This window comes from Hirundo rustica, chromosome 3 (genome assembly GCF_015227805.2).
Source record: "Hirundo rustica isolate bHirRus1 chromosome 3, bHirRus1.pri.v3, whole genome shotgun sequence".
NCBI classification, from domain to species: Eukaryota; Metazoa; Chordata; class Aves; order Passeriformes; family Hirundinidae; genus Hirundo; species Hirundo rustica.
In genome coordinates, this window is record NC_053452.1 from 87,114,558 (window position 1) to 87,132,717 (window position 18,160).

Here is an 18,160-nt window from a genome sequence, read left to right on the forward strand (position 1 = left end):
AAAAAAAGAAGGAAAAGAAAAGGAACAAAAACCCCCCAAGTGTTGAAAGAAACTTTTATCAATCACTTGGAATGTGTTTTGCTATTTGGACTATTTTAGGCACTAACAAGATTTATAATGGCAAACATGCTGGAACTTCATGAGATTTTCCTCAAGGCTGGGAAAGAGAAACAATTACTATAAAATACTTCAGGCATTTTTCAGACATGATTCTGAAAAAAAAAACCCCGAAAAACCAGCCACCAAGAAGCAGTCAGATGCTTTTCCATTATCAATATGAAAACCAAGCATTTTTGGTTTTAAATTTACTGGGGCACTGCCAGTAGCTTGATTTACAAAATAGGCTTTGATACTCCAGGGTTACTAGCAAGGAAACTCATCTTAATAGAAGCAAAATCAGCATGGTCAAACACTACTTAGTGTTTTGATAATTTATGGATATGTGCCTTCCATTAGTCTAAGTATGCCAGACCCTCGGAATAATCTAATAGCCTGGTGTTTTAAAATGAGGACAACTATTTTTAGCATTGCAGAAATGGAGCGGAATGTTCAACAATGTACTGTCAGTGGGCCTGAGAAGCATCCTCCCCCGTGGAGCACGTACCCAGCCAGTGCAGAGCCACCAGCAGGAGCTGAGATTTGCCTTGAACAGATCAAAATCCCACACCAATTACAGTCCATTATATGACACCTTTCTTAGCCTACTGGAATATTTTCTTGTTTCTTTAAACAGGCTCATGTGAATAGTTAAGATCGTCTGATAGAATATTAGTTACATAAAAATATATTCAAAAGGTATTTATTAAAACTTGCCCCATGAATTTCCCAGGTCGGTTGTGTCAAGAAGTTTCTGCTGAACATCATGACATTTTGGCTTCACTGCATGTACCAAAGCTTTTACTCCCTCTTGGTTACTGCTGAGCTACCAGCACTTCCTGAGTACTTGATGCAAACTTGATCCATGTGAGCAAGAATAAGATCCTTCCTTAAAATAGCCTGATGAAGAAGGGCTTCTAACAGGTAAATAGTTCATTTCCATTGCTCCGTCCTGCTTCCACAGCAGCCCAGTGGAGCAGATACACCATGGTTTGGCCAAGGGGGTCAGGGCAGGTTAGAAGGCTCATGGTAGGTAACTCCTCAAGAGAAAGGCAAATGGCAATAACCCTAGTGATCTTATTTGCATATTATAACATAGACTGAGTTCAGAAGGCACCAATATTTCCTCATTCACTTCCCGTTACCCATCTTTTAGACAAGACCAACTTGCCTATTCATTCAGGCAATTGGGTGTAATATACTCCAAATTAAATGACACTTGAAAATCTAGGTTTTAGTGCCCTATGTTCAGAGTAAAGAAACATCAGTTGTATTAGGCAGCATCAGAGAACATGGCCACAGGGTTCCTTACTCCAGACTACACTCTTTAGTTGGAATTTCCTCTTTTTGCTATGAGCATATCTCAAAAAGCATGCAACTCACACAATGTCAATATTCAAATACATAAAGCATATCTACATTAAAATATCTATATTCAAATACATAAAACATATTTTCATACATAAAGTACCTAAGTCAAAAGTTTGTTCCTATATTTTCGTCCCACAAATTATTTATGTCTAACAGAAGATGTCAGAGAAGTTGTTCTGCAAAGATGAAAGGATCACTCCATTTATTGTCATGCACAACTAAAGCCAGGTATACCGCCTTTTTTTTTTTTTTCCTTTTTTTCTTTGGTAATAAACTGACCGAAATCTTTGGGACGTATGTCAAGGACTGGTTTCTATGCCATCAAAAAAATATCAGCAGAAGCAGAGCCTCTGCTATCAGTAGGTCTTCTTTCTGCCTTTGGCAATTACAAGTGATATTCACTGCTATGCATGTCCTTGAAGAGGGGACAATTTAAAAATGCAGCGCAGACACAAATTAAACATGGGCTGGATAACAATCCAGTTCATTTGACCTACAACATCATACACAGAACATAAAAAAAAATGCAAATAAAATTCACAAGAACGTTTCCCGTAGAGTAGTGAGAAAATGCAAATAGGTTTCTGGCTGAAAAAAATTCTCAAAGATTTATAAGGTCTTAAAGATGAACAATTAAAAAAACCTAAGTCTAGCCAGTTGGATATTTCCATTATCTGAAGCAATACAGCTGAAAAAAGTTTGAAGCAATCTTATACTCATGGACAACTCATAGTTTATTGCAACTATGTTTTTTTTCCCTTACAGCAGATCTGTCAAAAGGAAAACTGCCTGACCTACACATCATCTATTAAATCATTGCTAATCCAACCATAACATAGTGTTAAAGCAAATCCAAATCCTATTAAAGTTTCAACAGAACTGGAAAGTAATCTAATTGGCCTTGCTCAAATAATATTTGAAATACAATAATCCTAAATGTATGTTAAAAAGCATTAATCAATATGAACATATTGCTGAGGTATTTAAAAAATAATATATTATGACTATTATACTCAATATTTAGACCCCCAGGTTTATATTAGGAATGTAAATAGCATTGGTTAACCTCTTATATCTCAGAAGCTCAGAATTCTTTATAAAAGAATCATCACCATCATCACTATCCAGTTCCATAATGTGAAGATTCAGGAGGCAGATTCTCAGCTGGTACAAATGTTAAGTTTACACTGAAAAAAGTCAGTCCCACAGACCGTTAAATACTAACTTCAATGTTTAACCAGATATGAATGTTTAACAGATATAAGATGCAAAAATGCAGTAGAAAAAGTAATCATTTAGGATAAATCAGAAATAAATAGAACTACATATAGACTTAAATTTCAAACCTAGAACTAAGTCGTATCAGCACTTTTCCTGATATGTCATATTGTTGGTGTGCTTGTAGCTGCAAACCTCTTTTCAACCACTGATAAATAAAGCAGTTCAAGGTCCAGTTTCTAGGTCTCCACTTACAAATGTTTTAGGCTTTTCCAAGAAATGTCTCTCCCCACTTCCAAAACAGTGCTTTTTGACATTTACTGTTTTGGAGACAGATTAAGAGGATATACCAACCAAATATCTATACTCCAACTCACCTAGACTAGCCTGGAAATCTGGGATCAGCAGACCTACTGTCAGCACAGGAGTCCTGGAGCTACTCCCTAAAGGTTCCATAAATTCTGAGCACCTCTGTAGGTAATGATGACATCTCAGCCTAGTATGGTTGTAATTTTATTTTTCAGGCCTTCTCTTAACCTCTTTGAGGTTGATTAGCTTACTCCACATACTACATCTGGGATGCCTGACAGAAAGCAACTTGTCCGCTACTCGAGGCACACAAGTTTTTTGTGTGAGTTTTTAACTGTCCTCTCATTAAAGCTTGATGTTTATTTAGAGAATCAACAATACTCTGACACCCATTTCTCCAGCTGCATTCCTTTCTTATTCTTCTGTGGTTCAGCAGAAGTACTGGCAGTACAGTGTATTCTAGAGGGTAGTATTTCTTCTGGCTGTTTGACAACACTGTCGGTATAACCCCGTCACATGCAGAGAGTCACACATTTTTCTTAATAGATCCTGAAGCCTTACCTTTTTCCAAACTCATGGACTTGCTACCAGAAGACAAAAATGTTCAGACCAAAGTATGGAGAAATGGTGTGGGGAAGACAAACTGGCCACAGCCACTTTTCCATTACACATCTTACCTGCTTAGGTCCCCATTAATCAAAGATTATTGGCAAAACCATCCTGCTACACTTCTATTTTTATTTTTGCTTTTGCTAGCAGAGTTGCTATCATGGCACTGACTAACAAATGTCTTCTTCTCATAGAAAAAAAACCAATCCCCTCCCACCCCCCAGGTTGCCTCTGAGACAATCTCTCTCCAATTATGCAGTGTGCTGTAACACAGCTTACAACAAAGCTTAAAAAATTCATTAATGAATAGCATTGTAAACATTGTACACAATTCCCAGCTGTTAAATAGTTTCCCACTTTTGCTCTTCCCTTGTGGCCTTGGGTCCACCTCTATCAGTACTGTATGCTCCATTGCACAAGGAAATTCTTTTACTCCAGGTTTGTGCTACTCTGTCTGAGAAGGTCTCAAAACATTGTTATGTTATGGGAAGACACACTAATACAGAGCATAATGGTCACAGCCCACAAGTCTGGCATTCTCCTTCCATTCATATTTTAAAGTGAATTTTCATTCTGCGAGGTGGACAGCTAAATAATTATTTATTGAGATATTATTATCAATAGCTACAGATTATATGCTGTGCATCTTCTATGTGTAAAGGTAACAGGTTACAACTATTCAACAAAGTTAATTATGAATTAATTTCTCCTGTTTAGAGTCTTATTTCAAAGTAACCATGTAATTTTCATGTGTGAAGAACTGTCATTCACAATAGAAAGGGAGCATAGTGAAAGGGGTGTTAATTCTGAAGAAAAAACATTAGCCGACTAGCTTCTCGGTATCTGTAAAGAAAAAGAATCTGTCTCGTGTGAGGTACTTGTTAAACACAAATCAAACACCTGTCACCCAGCTGGGCCACGTGTGTCACTGCTGAGCCATCTGCAGGAACACATCCCGTGCCAGTTGCTTTACTTAGTGTGGCCTGGGAACAAGAATCCATTAGACAAAAAGTCAACAGTGGAATTAGCAGCACTTTTTCTTTTAGTGCCCTTCCACTTACTTGTTTGACTTCTTGTGTTTCTATTTTCGGGAGCCTCATGCCAGAGCAACAGTGCTGACTGCTGATTAGACAAGCCTTGGCCCAGCCTCAGCATGTCACATTGATTTAATCGGTTCAGACTGGAAACATGCAGTATGGATCTTAGGTGTTTATAAATACAAGCTAGCAGGGAGAACTGAAAAAAAAAATAAAAATACATTTTGGTTTGCAATACCTGTGAATGATTTTACTATACTAATAAAGTCGAGTTTTTATTTCCAACAATTTGATATCTGTGAATTTAAAAAAGCAATTTACATTGAATTTGGAATATAAAACCCATGCTACAATTCTAGAGGGTTTGGGAGCAAGAAATATATTCATCTACATTAAAAATGCACATATGAGCTGCACTTATTAAAATTTTAATAATATAACTCACCCACTAAAAAAAGGGCAAAGGAGACTTAATAGGCCACAAGTCACCACAGCCAACAGTATTATCTACAACCTCTGTATAATTTATACTATGTATAAATGTTCTACTGTATGAAGCAAAGATTTTTTTTTTTTAAATTGTGCTGCTTTTGCATTGATTGACATTTAGTGAGGAGGGTAAAAATCCAATGTGCTACTCTTAATAGGAGCTATTATTCAGGCAGAAAATACTCATATATAATTTAAATGAAGCACAATAACAATATCCATCCTTATCCTAATATAGATCAATGATTCATCAGACCAAAAAATCTAGTATTCTGTAAAGTTCAATACCTAGTGCCTTAAAAGAAGACAAACAAAACTAAGCAAAATGTGTCAGACAAGACGTACAATGTGGCAGTACAGTGAGAAAGTTCCTTCCTCCCCAATTAGTCCATTTCCTGCAACACATTGGTGCCAACTTTTACGGTGCAATAATGGGTACTTTTCTTAAAGCTCTGCATTCTGATGAGATGTGGAAAGTACAGAATATCTGTCAAAACCTACAGTCTCCAACCCTCAAAAATGAAGGGAAAAAAACAAACAAAACTAAAATCTATGTGCCATAGAAACCTTCCAGAAAGAATCCAATAAATACAATTTATGAGAAATTGAAGAAGGATCCTCAAGCCTTCCCCTGCCCTTTCAAGCTCTAGAAGGTCCTGACTGAGGCTTTTCAAACACAGTTAAGAACCCCAGAACCAGGCAGACTCACAGCTAGAGTATTCATGACTCTCTGATTAAAGAACAAAGGGCTGCATTTAATGACTGCATTATTTAACAACTGCATTTTGGTTTACTTCCACATTACATAACAGGCTAACAAAAGCCTGCCCTGCATGGCACTGTGCCATGCTCGGCTTTGCTCTCAACATCCCAGACCCCTCAAAAATGAATGGTGACCTTCGGTTGCTTTGGCCACACCTCACATCACACCACAAAGGCGGCTGCTGCACTCCGGGCCCCCATGACCAGCCACATTCTGCTGGTTACTGCAGCTCCAATGCAAAACCAGAGGGTGTATATACCTCCCACTCTTATCTCACCAGTGTCACTTGCCTGCAGGAGACCACAGCTTTGATGCCAAGCAATACAAGCAATGTCTGGCTCCAAAATCACATTTGTACTTTTGTTCTACTGAGATATACTAATCTGATTTTGAGGGAACCCATGAGAGCACAGAAGACAATGCCGTAACTTTCCTCAGATGGGACTGAAGTATATTTCCTTTACCTCAAAAAGCAATGATTCTTTAATTTAAAAATGAAGTCTTAGTCTTTGCTCACCAACACCTACACAGCAGCCACCAGCACCATTCCCTCCAGAATGGAAACAATACTCCAGCAGTGTCACTGCACACCAGGTATTTGATTCCACAGAGCTTTCTCTCAACAACTGAACTGAACTGCTGTCGTTTAGCTTTAGGATTTGAAAAACCAGGGAGCTCAACAGTTCCTGGAGTTGTGAACTGCAAAAATCACCTAATAAGGCAAAAATAAGTCAGCACAGCAGACAGCTCTCTGGAATCAAATTTATGATCAAAGGCTATTCAAAACACTTTCTTGTAATGCTAAGGGGGGAGCAAGAGCAAGCAGGCAAGAACTATACATGCTGAAGCAATGAAACAAGTTTCAGAAAACATAATGATCTAAAGTATATTTTCCAAGTAAGATAATTTATTTTAGTTTTAAGCATATCTGTGTATCACAAATCGATTGAGATGTACTATTTTCATATGCATCCATCTCTTAAAATCAGATGTATATTTATTTTACACTAAGACATCACTGTAAACACAAAAAGAATATAAAACTTGTAGAAAATTTGTTCCAGCAATAGCTGGCATCCAACTGCCTGATTTACCATCACAAGCAATTCTCAAGCTCAAGGCTTTAAACTTAGTAGTAATAAAGTTTCCAACTGGACCACATTCTTACAGCTCCCAACTCTCTTACTTTGAAAAGATTTCTGATGTCAAATATTTTTCCTATGTTACTGATCATGTTATTTTGTTTCTGTAAGATATTCCAGAGCAAAGCAGCACAAAGTTTTCAGAAGCTGTATAACACAATTTATGTCCACACACAATCTAATAATATTGAAATATAACTGATTAACAGTGATGGGAGCTCAGAAATTGGATGGCACTGAATAAAAGACAGATAAACTGAGTAAGATGGCTTTAAGCAGTACCTATCCAGTGCTCCATATGCATTTTGGAAGTTGTCTCAAAAATGATGATGAGCTACCTCCAAAATATCCTGATGCCTGTCAAGGATCTGTACAGGGCATGAAATGTGGAAGGCAGTATGTCCAGAGTTCTTTCAAGACAGCTGCAAGCAAAAGATTGCATTACTGAAAACTCAACACCAATGCTTCCTCAGATTTGTACATTTACAAGAGTGATTAATGCTCCACAAGCATATGCTGAACTGGCACAACAAGCCAAATATCCATGGCTCTTCTGCAAAGTCAAATATGTCCTGGAAATTTCTAGAATTTGCATGGTCTAGCTGGAGCAGTGGGGAAAGCAGATCAATGGTTACAAGGATGTTCATGATGATGTTTTGATTTGGATGCACACTTAACAAGTTTCCAGTTGTGGATTTCATGACACAGTTGGCCCTGAAGCCCTGACCCTGTAGTTACTCAGTACAGAGACGGGTGTCAAAAACATCTCTGAAAGCAATTTGAAGTCACATGCTACACTAGCATGTTTTTGGTTTTTTTTTTTTCAAAATTTTAAGTTCATGTATATAAATTAAATCATGTTGGAAAACAAAGCACTATGCATTTCTAAGCCATGCTGTATATTGAAAAAATAATCTTACGATGTAGCCATTTTCAAACTCATTCTCTCAGGTGCCACTAAGGGAAAGGAGAGCTCTTCCCACCAGGCAATGCAAAGTGGACTGTTCAGGAAGCTGTCTTGTACCTATATCCCATTTTCAAGTAGCCTTTTATGAATTATTTCCTTACCTGTTCCAAATATAAAGAGAACCCTATTCCAACAGGATTATTAAATTCATCAAAACTGAAATCATCAGTGTTTGGTTTCCAAGTCAGTTAAAACTGAAGACAGCATAGTGATATTGGAATTGAGAAAACTGAAGTTCCAGATAACAATAGGAACAGTTAAATTAAGAAAAAACAACACAAAAACCAGCATTATTTATTCCAGTACTATTTTCTTCTAGCTCACAAAATATGAGTTCATGTACATTTTGTTGGATCATCATCACAAATACATGTGCTTGAATAAAAAGAACTAATCCTTTTACAGTTACCTGCTGAACAGTTTAATGTAAAACTCATTTCATATAAGTCTCATTTTCAATACTCGAAGTACAAATAGCACTCATACAGTTAATAGAACTCTTCAAAAGTACACTTGTTTTTTTCTCTGGTCTGACTTTGAACTCCATCACATTCTACCTGTGATTTCACATGATCTCCATCATTATGAATTGTATACTGTGAATTGTATACTATGAATCATAAGAAAGCAATTACTATAGAGGTTTGGATAAAGGGGAATGGACAAACCCAGTTTAATTTAGTAAATATTCTGAATATAAATCTAAGTTGTGTAGAAATAAACACTTTTTGATTTACATAAGCATTTCTTTCTCTTTTTAATCTAAACTATTTTATTAATATATTGCAGGAGGATCTATTGAGTGTAATGCAAATGTAGCAAATGCACAGCATATTAAACATCTCACTGCTTCAAGATTACATGCAAGACCAGATATTTTAAAAAGATTACTTAATATATTTAATATTTTAGGAATACTGTTTATAATGCAAAAACCCTAAACAATAAAGTTAAGTATTTTGAAAGTCAAATATTCAAAGTGAATGTTGCCGCAAGTGTTTCACAAAATGTAGTTTAAGAAACATAGACACATGATCTCCATCACTATGAATCGTATCATTGTATCATTTGAAAGCAATTACTATAGAGGTTTGGATAAAGGGGAATGGACAAATCCAGTTTAATATGGCAAATCTGAATTTTCTGAATTATTTTGCTGCCTACATCAATTCCATTTTTCAGAATTTAGTCACTGATAAAGAAGAAAAAATATTTTTATAACAGAAAAATAAGAAAAATATGGAAAGGCCAGGAACAGAGTAAATAATTCACCTTCCTTAGCTTGAGTTCTTTGAGACTTACTGCCATCAGCACTTTTTCAGAAGCATAAGGCCTTTCTGGCTAGCAGGAGTCATAACACACATAAGCCATAGAATTGTTAAGGTTGGAGAAGACCTCTAGGATTGAGTCCAACCATTAACTTAACATTGTCAGAACACCATTAAACCACGTCACCAGATGCCACATTTTTGAAGCACTTAGAGGGACTCAAACCACTTCCCTGAACAGCCTATTCCAATGCCTGACCACCCTTTTGGTGAAAAAGATTTTCCTAATATGAAATCTAAACTTCCTCTGGTGTGACTTGAGTCCATTTCCTCTTATCTCGTCACTTGTTACCTGGGAGAAGAAACCAACACTCATGACATTCTCATCTCAGGTACTTGGAGGGAGTCATAAGGTCCCCAGCTTTCCAAGAGGCTTAATACTTTATATCAAAGTATCTGCCACAGGTGGCAGCTTATCCCTCAGAACCAGGAACTCTCTGACTAACCTTCTCAAGCACACAGAGATTGTCTAGCCCCTAAAAGGTATATGCCAAAAAGGTTGAGAAATTCACCTTGACTGTCAAGGCTCCACAGACGAGCAAAAAATAACCCCATAACCCAAACAAGACTCCATCACTTAGCATCCAGAACTTAAATAAACTTCCAATTTGGAGCTTTGTTGCCATGGCATAGAGCCAGTAGCAAAGAGAAGGGAAGGACTTGACTTACTTGGCTGAGTGACACAAGAAGTGCAGGAAAAAGAAAGATCTCAACTATACGGAGCAAAATTAAACCCAGCTAGTTCAAGTTTACAAAAAGCTCATGAAGGAAAATAAAAAAAGAGCTCTGTGTAAGTGAAAAAACTGAGATCAGGTAGGTGGTAGAATTTCTGCCCCACCCCCCCCCCTCCGAAAGTGTCTAATACATTTTTAAGGCTTGAAGACATGATCTCCTAATCATGGTTCAAAGTTCTGTCAGACTGTTTGGAAAGCCCGGAAATTCAGCATAAAGGGAGGATCACAGAATCGTAGAAAGGCTTGGGTTGAAACACATCTTGAAAATCATCTAGTTCCCACCCCTCTGCCATGGGCATGGATGCCACCCATCAGACCAGGTTGCTCAGGACCCCATGCAACCTGACCTTAAACACTTCCAGGAAATGGGCATTTATAGCTTCTCTATTCAACCTGTTCCCATGCCTCACTACCCTCTGAGTAAAGAATTTCTTCCTGACATGTTATCTAGTGCTTTCACAGTTCAATTTAAAACCATTCTCCCTTGTCCTATCATTATCTGCCCATGTAAAAGGTAGCTCTCTCTCTTTTTTTATAAGCCCCCTGTAAGTAGTGGAAGGATCCATCACATGATTTGCTTTGTGCAGAGACCTAACACTAACATACCAGAGAAGTCTGTAACAACACCCCAGTGGGTGCTTTGGAAGAGACCTGCCTGGAAGACACATTCAGCCTGTATGGAAGTAAGACAAGGTTATGACTTCGGTTAGGGAGAATTCTGTGGGTCACACCAACAGGAATGTTGTCTCTCCATTTCAGTAGTACAGGAACACTAGGAAAATAATTAAATTTTTTAAAATAGAAATACTTTACAGTGATGTATTGACCTTGCTCAGGTTATGCCAGTGATGTGACCCTGCACAAAGCAGTGATAGGTGAAGACTAGTCTTGATGGCTGATCAATTTTTGTTGCCATAATGAGTCTAACTGCTAGATCAGGATTGGTTAATTTCTGGAGCCTAGGTGACTGTCATAACATATCTTAAATCAATCCAGTCACCTCAAACCTCCACTTCAGGGACAGATTTAATTTCTCATGCCATAACCAGCACTCTGGCTACAATCCAGTTATACTAAATGGCTTCAGAAGTGTATTCAGAGGCAATTTCACTGGCTAATCACAAAAATGTAAGCTAACACAGTGCTTCCTTCAACACATTTCCTCTGTTCTCACAGCCTTTGCTGAACATAGTCAGGAGGACTGAGCCTAAGGTCTCACACACATAGGGATTCTGATTAACCACAACTTCCAGTTCTTGTATCATGGTTTGACAGATACCTTGAAGAAGTCTGCCCAGAAGGCTGCGCTATAAATCAGTTAGATTGCAGGAAAGGGATCGTGCCACTATTCCATCTCTTCTGATAGCCTACAAAGGAAGGAAATTTCCCTCCAAGGAATGACTACTGCCCTCTTATTTCAGAATTATAAACAAATATCTCAGAACTATCTCCTCTGACAATCTCAAGAGTTTGTCCTGTTGCCCCAAGTAGGTTTTACTTTTTAAAAGAAAAATCTTTTGAGACAGTTTTCTGAAAAAGGATGGGGATGAAGGAACTAGATAGGTGGACATCAAATAGACAGTCACATATGTAATGGTGCTGACTATCTACTGTATTTGACTTTGGGGGTCTGAGGTAGGGCTCCACAGGGTCTGTCTAGATTCTTGGCTCTAGATTGGTCAAAAGCACCATGGCACTGATTTTTTTTAACCCAAAGGCAGATGAGACAACAGGCAAGCATCTTGTGGTGTGCCACCAATCAATGAAAACCTCATTTTTTACTCTGGCAACTTACCAGTACTGCATCAGAAAAATCCACAAAACTGCTGAATTACAGACAGAATATTCCTCTGTTTTCTTTAGGGTATTAAGACTATTCTTATGTTACCCTAGAGTCATCAAGCCTTAAACCCTGTTCTCTGTATTAGCCTTCAGCACATCCAACCTGTAAATTGGCAAGAGCCTCCTAGGAGTCTACACCACTTACTTGTGCACCTATTAGCCGGGAGACTGTGGCAAATCCACTGCAGCATTTAGTGAATGGGAAATTATGTTGTCGGTGACAGTATGTCTTGAAAGTGACAGAAGGCAAAGTGTCACATTTGAAGACAGACTGAACAAGTTTCCCACTTAAGATCCTTGAAAGTCAAGGCCATATATGAAGATTCACAGATGTCTCACCATTTATTCGTATCTTGAAAATTAAGTATATAAGCATCAAGCACTGTTCTGGGAGATTCTCCTATTGAGATTCTCTCAAGTAATAAAGTCCATTGCATAGTATTATTCTAAGTTTAGTTTTTCACTACGTCAGGTATGTTTGAGATAATCAGTTTAAAGAAACAGGACTTCCACCAGCCAAGTTTATCTCATACTAAGCTAAACATCTAAAATAGGTCAAATGTATTGATATTGTTGCTTGTGCATAACAACGTGAGTAAAATCTACTGCTTATTTATTCTCTTAAACTTACCCCAGGGGATGAAGTATAAACAAAAGAGTACAGCAGTGGATAAGTTTTGGGAGAATTATCAAGAGCACACAGTTGTTGTCTGAAGCCTCAAACTTCAGTTAAATTTAAAAAAAAAATGTATCATTTCTTTTTCCTTCTTCCTGTTTCTAACTAGTGACACAGGGCCACATCTGCACAGAGCTCAGAAATCCACAGTGAAAAAATGTAAGACAAGCCATACTAAGCAATTTAACATCTCCAACAATAAATAACATGTGCTGAAGGCTTTAAGAGGATACAGAAACAGCAGTAGCTCCTCAGAATGCTGTCCCAGCACTGCACAGTCTGCAGCTCAACATCCTGAAATGTAGGAGATACCTCTGCAAACAACAGTGCTTGGAGTATTTTTATCATAGCACATGTTGAGTTAGAAAGGACTCATCAGAAACTTCAGGTTCAATTCCTCGCCCTTCACAGAACATCCCAAGAATCCCACCCTCTGCCTGAAGGTGTTGTCCAAATGCTTCTTCAGCTCAGACAGGTTTGGTGCTGCTTCTTCACTTCATTGTTTTTAACTCTGTGTACAATGTTAGCATCCAGAACACTACACTTAAGGGAGCACAAAAATTAGAGTCTACAAACATATATAGTTCTTGATGCATCACCTGGGAGAGGACACATTAGCACTTTTCACAACACAAACAAAATACACATTCTAGTTCCAGAAAGGAACTAACACACACAGAAATGCACCACTCCACACAGACATGACCACTCCAGCTGGCAGAAGCTGGGTAGCTGATCTCAGTTTCTTCATCTAGCTATGCATGTACAACATATTTGGCTTTCTTTTTTATTTTAGAAGTTTTAAGCTTTGACAGTTTCGTATTTCATGGTAGTTCATTTTAAATTTACAGCAACAGTATTTTATATAGACTGAATTAAAAAGAGTTGTAATGTTCAGAAAAAGTACGATGTCTGGATATTAAATGAGATCTGGCTGTTGAGCTTCATGTAAACTAACAGGAGCTTTGGGATTTGGCCTGACAATGAATTTGCAAGGCACTTAGCAAAAAGAAAACCCAAACAATATTAACCATGGAAACTGTAATAATAATAACTTGGGCTGGAAAAGCGACGTAGCCTGGTTAAGTTTAAAGGCAAGATAACATCAGAGTAGGAGCTACAGAAAGAGCCAAGGGAAAACACAGTTTCAGTCTAGATCAATCTCAATCTACAATGCTTTATAATAACTCTTTCCATTAATTCACATCTAGGAGCACAGTAAAATATAACACTGTCTATCTGGATCAAAACAAAGGTTTCTCCAGTCAATTACAGGACTGCAATTGTGGCAATAACAGATGTCTAAAGAGGGCAGCCATAAAGACTCCTCTTACGGCTTTCCCAGATTCCAGCCTCTTGAAATACAAGCAAACTGACACACTCCATGGTATTTTACTCCAATAATTTTCTAATACATTTTCAGACTTTTCAAGTTCTGTGGTAGTGTTCAAACTGTAATATTGTAACAGGAAGAATAAGCCCTTTCTATCCTTTTTGAACCTGCTATCAGATAGGTTTGATGCTCTAATTTACACACGGAAAAATAAAACAAATAATTAAATCCCTATTAATCTCTTCTGCTCTATTCAGGACTGTACAGAGAACAGAATATAACATATTCTTTCTTAATTGTGCCTTTTGTAGATTGAAGTCCACATTGTCACACTTTAATTGGAAGATGTCTGGTGCTCCTGAGCACTCTTGACGCCTCTGAATCTTTTCTGGTACTATTATATTCACATTAAGATGTGGGAACCAGAACTGTATACATCATTCAAGCTGCAGCATAATACCGATGGATTCGTTAAAAATGGTGACAATAAAATGCTTGTGCTTTGTTCCCTATTCTCTTCCAAGTAATTCCTAAATATTGTTTTTTTATTTACTAGCACTAAACAGTGAGTCCATGTTTTCCTTGATCTGTAATTCCAAGATAACTTTCCTGAATAGTAGTAACTAGTCCAGTCTGGCATGAAATGCTTAATGCTTTCTTTGTTTTTCTCTTCATCTGCATCACTTGCCTATTGCTTTCTCTACATACCACTTGACAATTCAGTTCTTCAATGTTGCAAATTCCTTTGAACACCTTTTCAGCCCGTTGTCCATTTTTCTACCAATATAACTTAACATCAGCAACAAATACCTTGATTTTTACCCTTAACTTTACCCATATACATCTACCTCCCACTTTTAAAAAATCACAATTTGAGACAGAAATAATAACTAAAAATAAAAGACAATTTCATAATTTTATGTCCTGTAAACCCACAGATTTTAAGCCTGGCAGCAACAAGCTGTTTCCTCAGTGTTATGAGGGCTGTCTCTATACGGAAGATGCTAGATATTAGATTTATAGACTTCTTCTAATACAGGTAAGTAGCACTGAACTCGGTAAGTGCACACAACTGTCTTATTCTGCACACTAACATTCTGAAATGAAGTGAAACTTATCCCTGAATACACCGGTAGGCTGGCATGCCCTCCTAGCCATGGCTAAGCCAAATCTTTGATTAATAGGTCAGCGGTGTTTATCTCAAGCTCTACCAAGCAGACTGTTGAGCGCGCGGGAGCTCTTATCTAAGCTTGCAGACCACAAACTGGGCAGGTGGAACAAGTAGCTTCCCATAGGTCTGTATATAACCCCCACCTCTTGGGGAAAAAAACAAACCACCAATCATGCACATCTGCAGAGAATACTATTAATCTGAACAGCTTTTTCAGCATGCTACAAAAACATGGCAGTGCAGGTAAGACAATCATGTTCTGAAAGAAATGTTCTATCCTCCCATTTCTGCACACGATTACAAAGAAGCCGCTGACATAATGAACACTTCCCGTGAGTCAAATCACATCTCAACAAACATGAACGTACCTTTTCACCAGGCAGACCTGCAACACCGTCCGGTCCTTTCACACCCATCTCACCCTACAAAACAAATTGATCAATTAGAAGCTCTACAGACTTCTGAGGTTAACAACTACTCAGGTAATATCAGACTTAATAGATCTACCGGATTTCTTAGTAATGTAACCACTGTGGAGGATGACTTACATGTAATGCTAAAATCAGCAAAATAAATGCATTTTAAACACCTATAACATCAATTAAGTCCTTCATCAGACAAATACTTGCACATCCACATTTCCATAAAAGCAAGTCCACTAAATTTAAAGGAATTCATTGCAACAGAAGACTAAAACTAAGAGGGTCCATTTTCAGTTCTACACTGAGAAAGCTCAACATGTAATACAAGTTTGTATACAGTCGTGTGCCAGCAATATTTTTGAAAGACGCTACTTACATTCCTCTCTTCCTTCCTTTTACCCCCTCAGAGAAACCAAACCTCAAACTACAAGGAATCTATAAGAAAATTTTAGTTTTGAGAGACAAGTGACTGGCTATCAGGAGAGTTATGGAAGATCTCAGCAGCTGTAAATTGGACCATAAGTCTTAAAAATGTCATAAGAAAACATCAAACCCAGAAATTTTGCTAAATAATGTAAAGTATAAAGTTTAAAAAATTTAAAATAAAAATCATTTGGATGCCAGAGGAATACAACAAAAGCACTGAAACCATAGAATGTTCATTTAAAAACAAAACATAAGGTGTTCTACCAAGAAAACATTATCCAGCAAAAATAACATCATTACTCTGGTCTGAAACAAAGTTATTAACCTTTCTGAAATTGAGAAAGGAGCAGCAAGTTTGGCCAGAAGTACACAATAAGAGTTTTACTAGAATCATAAGGGTTAAAAAAACCCCTCCAAGATCAACAAGTCCAACCTTTGACTGAACACCACAATGGCAATGAGACAATAACACTGAGTGCCATGTCCAGTTGTTTCTTGAATGGCTCCAGGGAGAGTGACTTCACCACTTCCCTGGGCAACTCATTCCAAGGACTGACCCCCTTTTCAATGAAGAAATTCTTCTTGATGTCCAGCTTGAACCTTCTGTCGCACCGCTTGAAGCCATTTCTTCTTGTCCTGTCACTGGCTGTTGGGCTGACCCCCACCTGCCTACAAACTCAGGCACTTGTAGAGAACAATAAGGTCACCCCTGAGACTTCTTTTCTCCAGCCTAAATACCCCCAGCTCCCTCAGTCACTCCTCACAGGACTTGTTCTTACTGAGCATGCATTCAGACCATGGATAAAGATATGTCAGTTCTGTCTCTAAAATAGACCCAAATCCTGTGTGTATGAATAGCATGAATCCACTGGCATTATGACAGGAAAAGGTTACCTTATCTAATCACCCACAGAGCCACTCTTATCTATCATCCTCTGTTCCCTTCTGCCACTTGCCAGTATTTTAGTAGACCAGTACCACTTTGTTACCTTCAGTGGTGTATTTTTAGACATGGTATAGTCTAAAATTACACAGCCTGCTACATGGCAGGAAGCCTTTAGCCTGTATGACTTACTAGCCAATTAACCAAGGTATGTTTACACTTCTGTTCCACTAACTGCAGATAGACTCCCCATCTTGAAGACAATTATTTTCCACTGCAAATTAGATCTGCAAGTTATGCTTCTGTCTTCTAGTTGTGATTTTAATAACCACAGGCTGAAAGGTGGTAGTTTTTCATGCCTTTATGAATATAAATATCAGATGGTGTAGGTATCTAATAGTATTCATATAAACAGTATCACAGACTAAAACTAAAAATATAGGAAATGCACCTTTAATATTTTTATTTTTTCTCTTTTTTAATTCTTCAGGCCTTAAACTCCTTCACAAAAGTGAAGGATAAGTTGCCAGGAAAACAGCTTTGTAAAGTGGTGAACAGTAGTAGTACAAGGCTGGCATTTATAGATTATGAGGTACACGCAGTGTAACAACAGCCAAAGGTAGAACCATGAGCTGTAAGTCTACTGTCAGGATTTACTAGGGGTGACTGCAAAAATCCTTTTCAACTGATCTTCTCATAGGCAGGCAGGTATTCAACCATCTCCAGGAAAGCAAAGCTCCATCACATATAATGGTGACTTGGGAAGACAAATGACATCACTCCAGATGTCCCACCACTTCCTCCTTATACACTGCCTCTGCCACTGCCTTATATAATGAGCATGGAACCATGTGTAGGGAATGGAATATCCCTTTGGTAGTTGGGATCACCTGTCTTGGCTGTGTCCCCTCACAACTCCTCGTGTAATCCCAGCCCCTCGCTGGTGGGATGGGGTAGGGAGCAGAAAAGGCCTTGACACTGTGCAACCACTGCTTGGCAATAATGAAAACATCCCTGTGTTATCAACTCTGTTTCCAGGTTGGATGATAACACATCCTCATACTGGCTACTGTGAATAAAATGAACTCTGTCCCAACGAAACCAGGACCCTACATTGTCACCCTGGTTTTTCTGAGTTTTTTAAAGCCTTTTGATTTTCATAAAAATAGAGTCAGACCTTTTAGCTACTGTACAATATTAGGAGCAGTTTCTACCTTTTTCCCACATATGTAACATAAACAAATCCTTTGTTTTTCATTCTCTGTCCTTTCTTTGCATATCTCTAACTTGAAAACAATTGTAACTGACAGTTGGTCTGGCCACTGAGGCTGAGGGGTGGAAAAC

At 38.0% G+C, this 18,160-nt stretch overlaps 1 protein-coding gene across 12 annotated transcripts in view; it reads right to left on the reverse strand.

Annotated features, from left to right (window-relative positions):
* COL19A1 (collagen type XIX alpha 1 chain) overlaps nucleotides 1-18,160 on the reverse strand; it is a 188,530-nt gene that overhangs the window by 129,264 nt on the left and 41,106 nt on the right. For all 12 annotated transcript variants that reach the window (XM_040060807.2, XM_040060803.2, XM_040060804.2 and 9 more), the window contains one exon: nucleotides 15,454-15,507. In XM_040060807.2, the coding sequence (XP_039916741.1) occupies nucleotides 15,454-15,507 (54 nt within the window). The remainder of the gene's footprint in view (nucleotides 1-15,453; nucleotides 15,508-18,160) is intronic.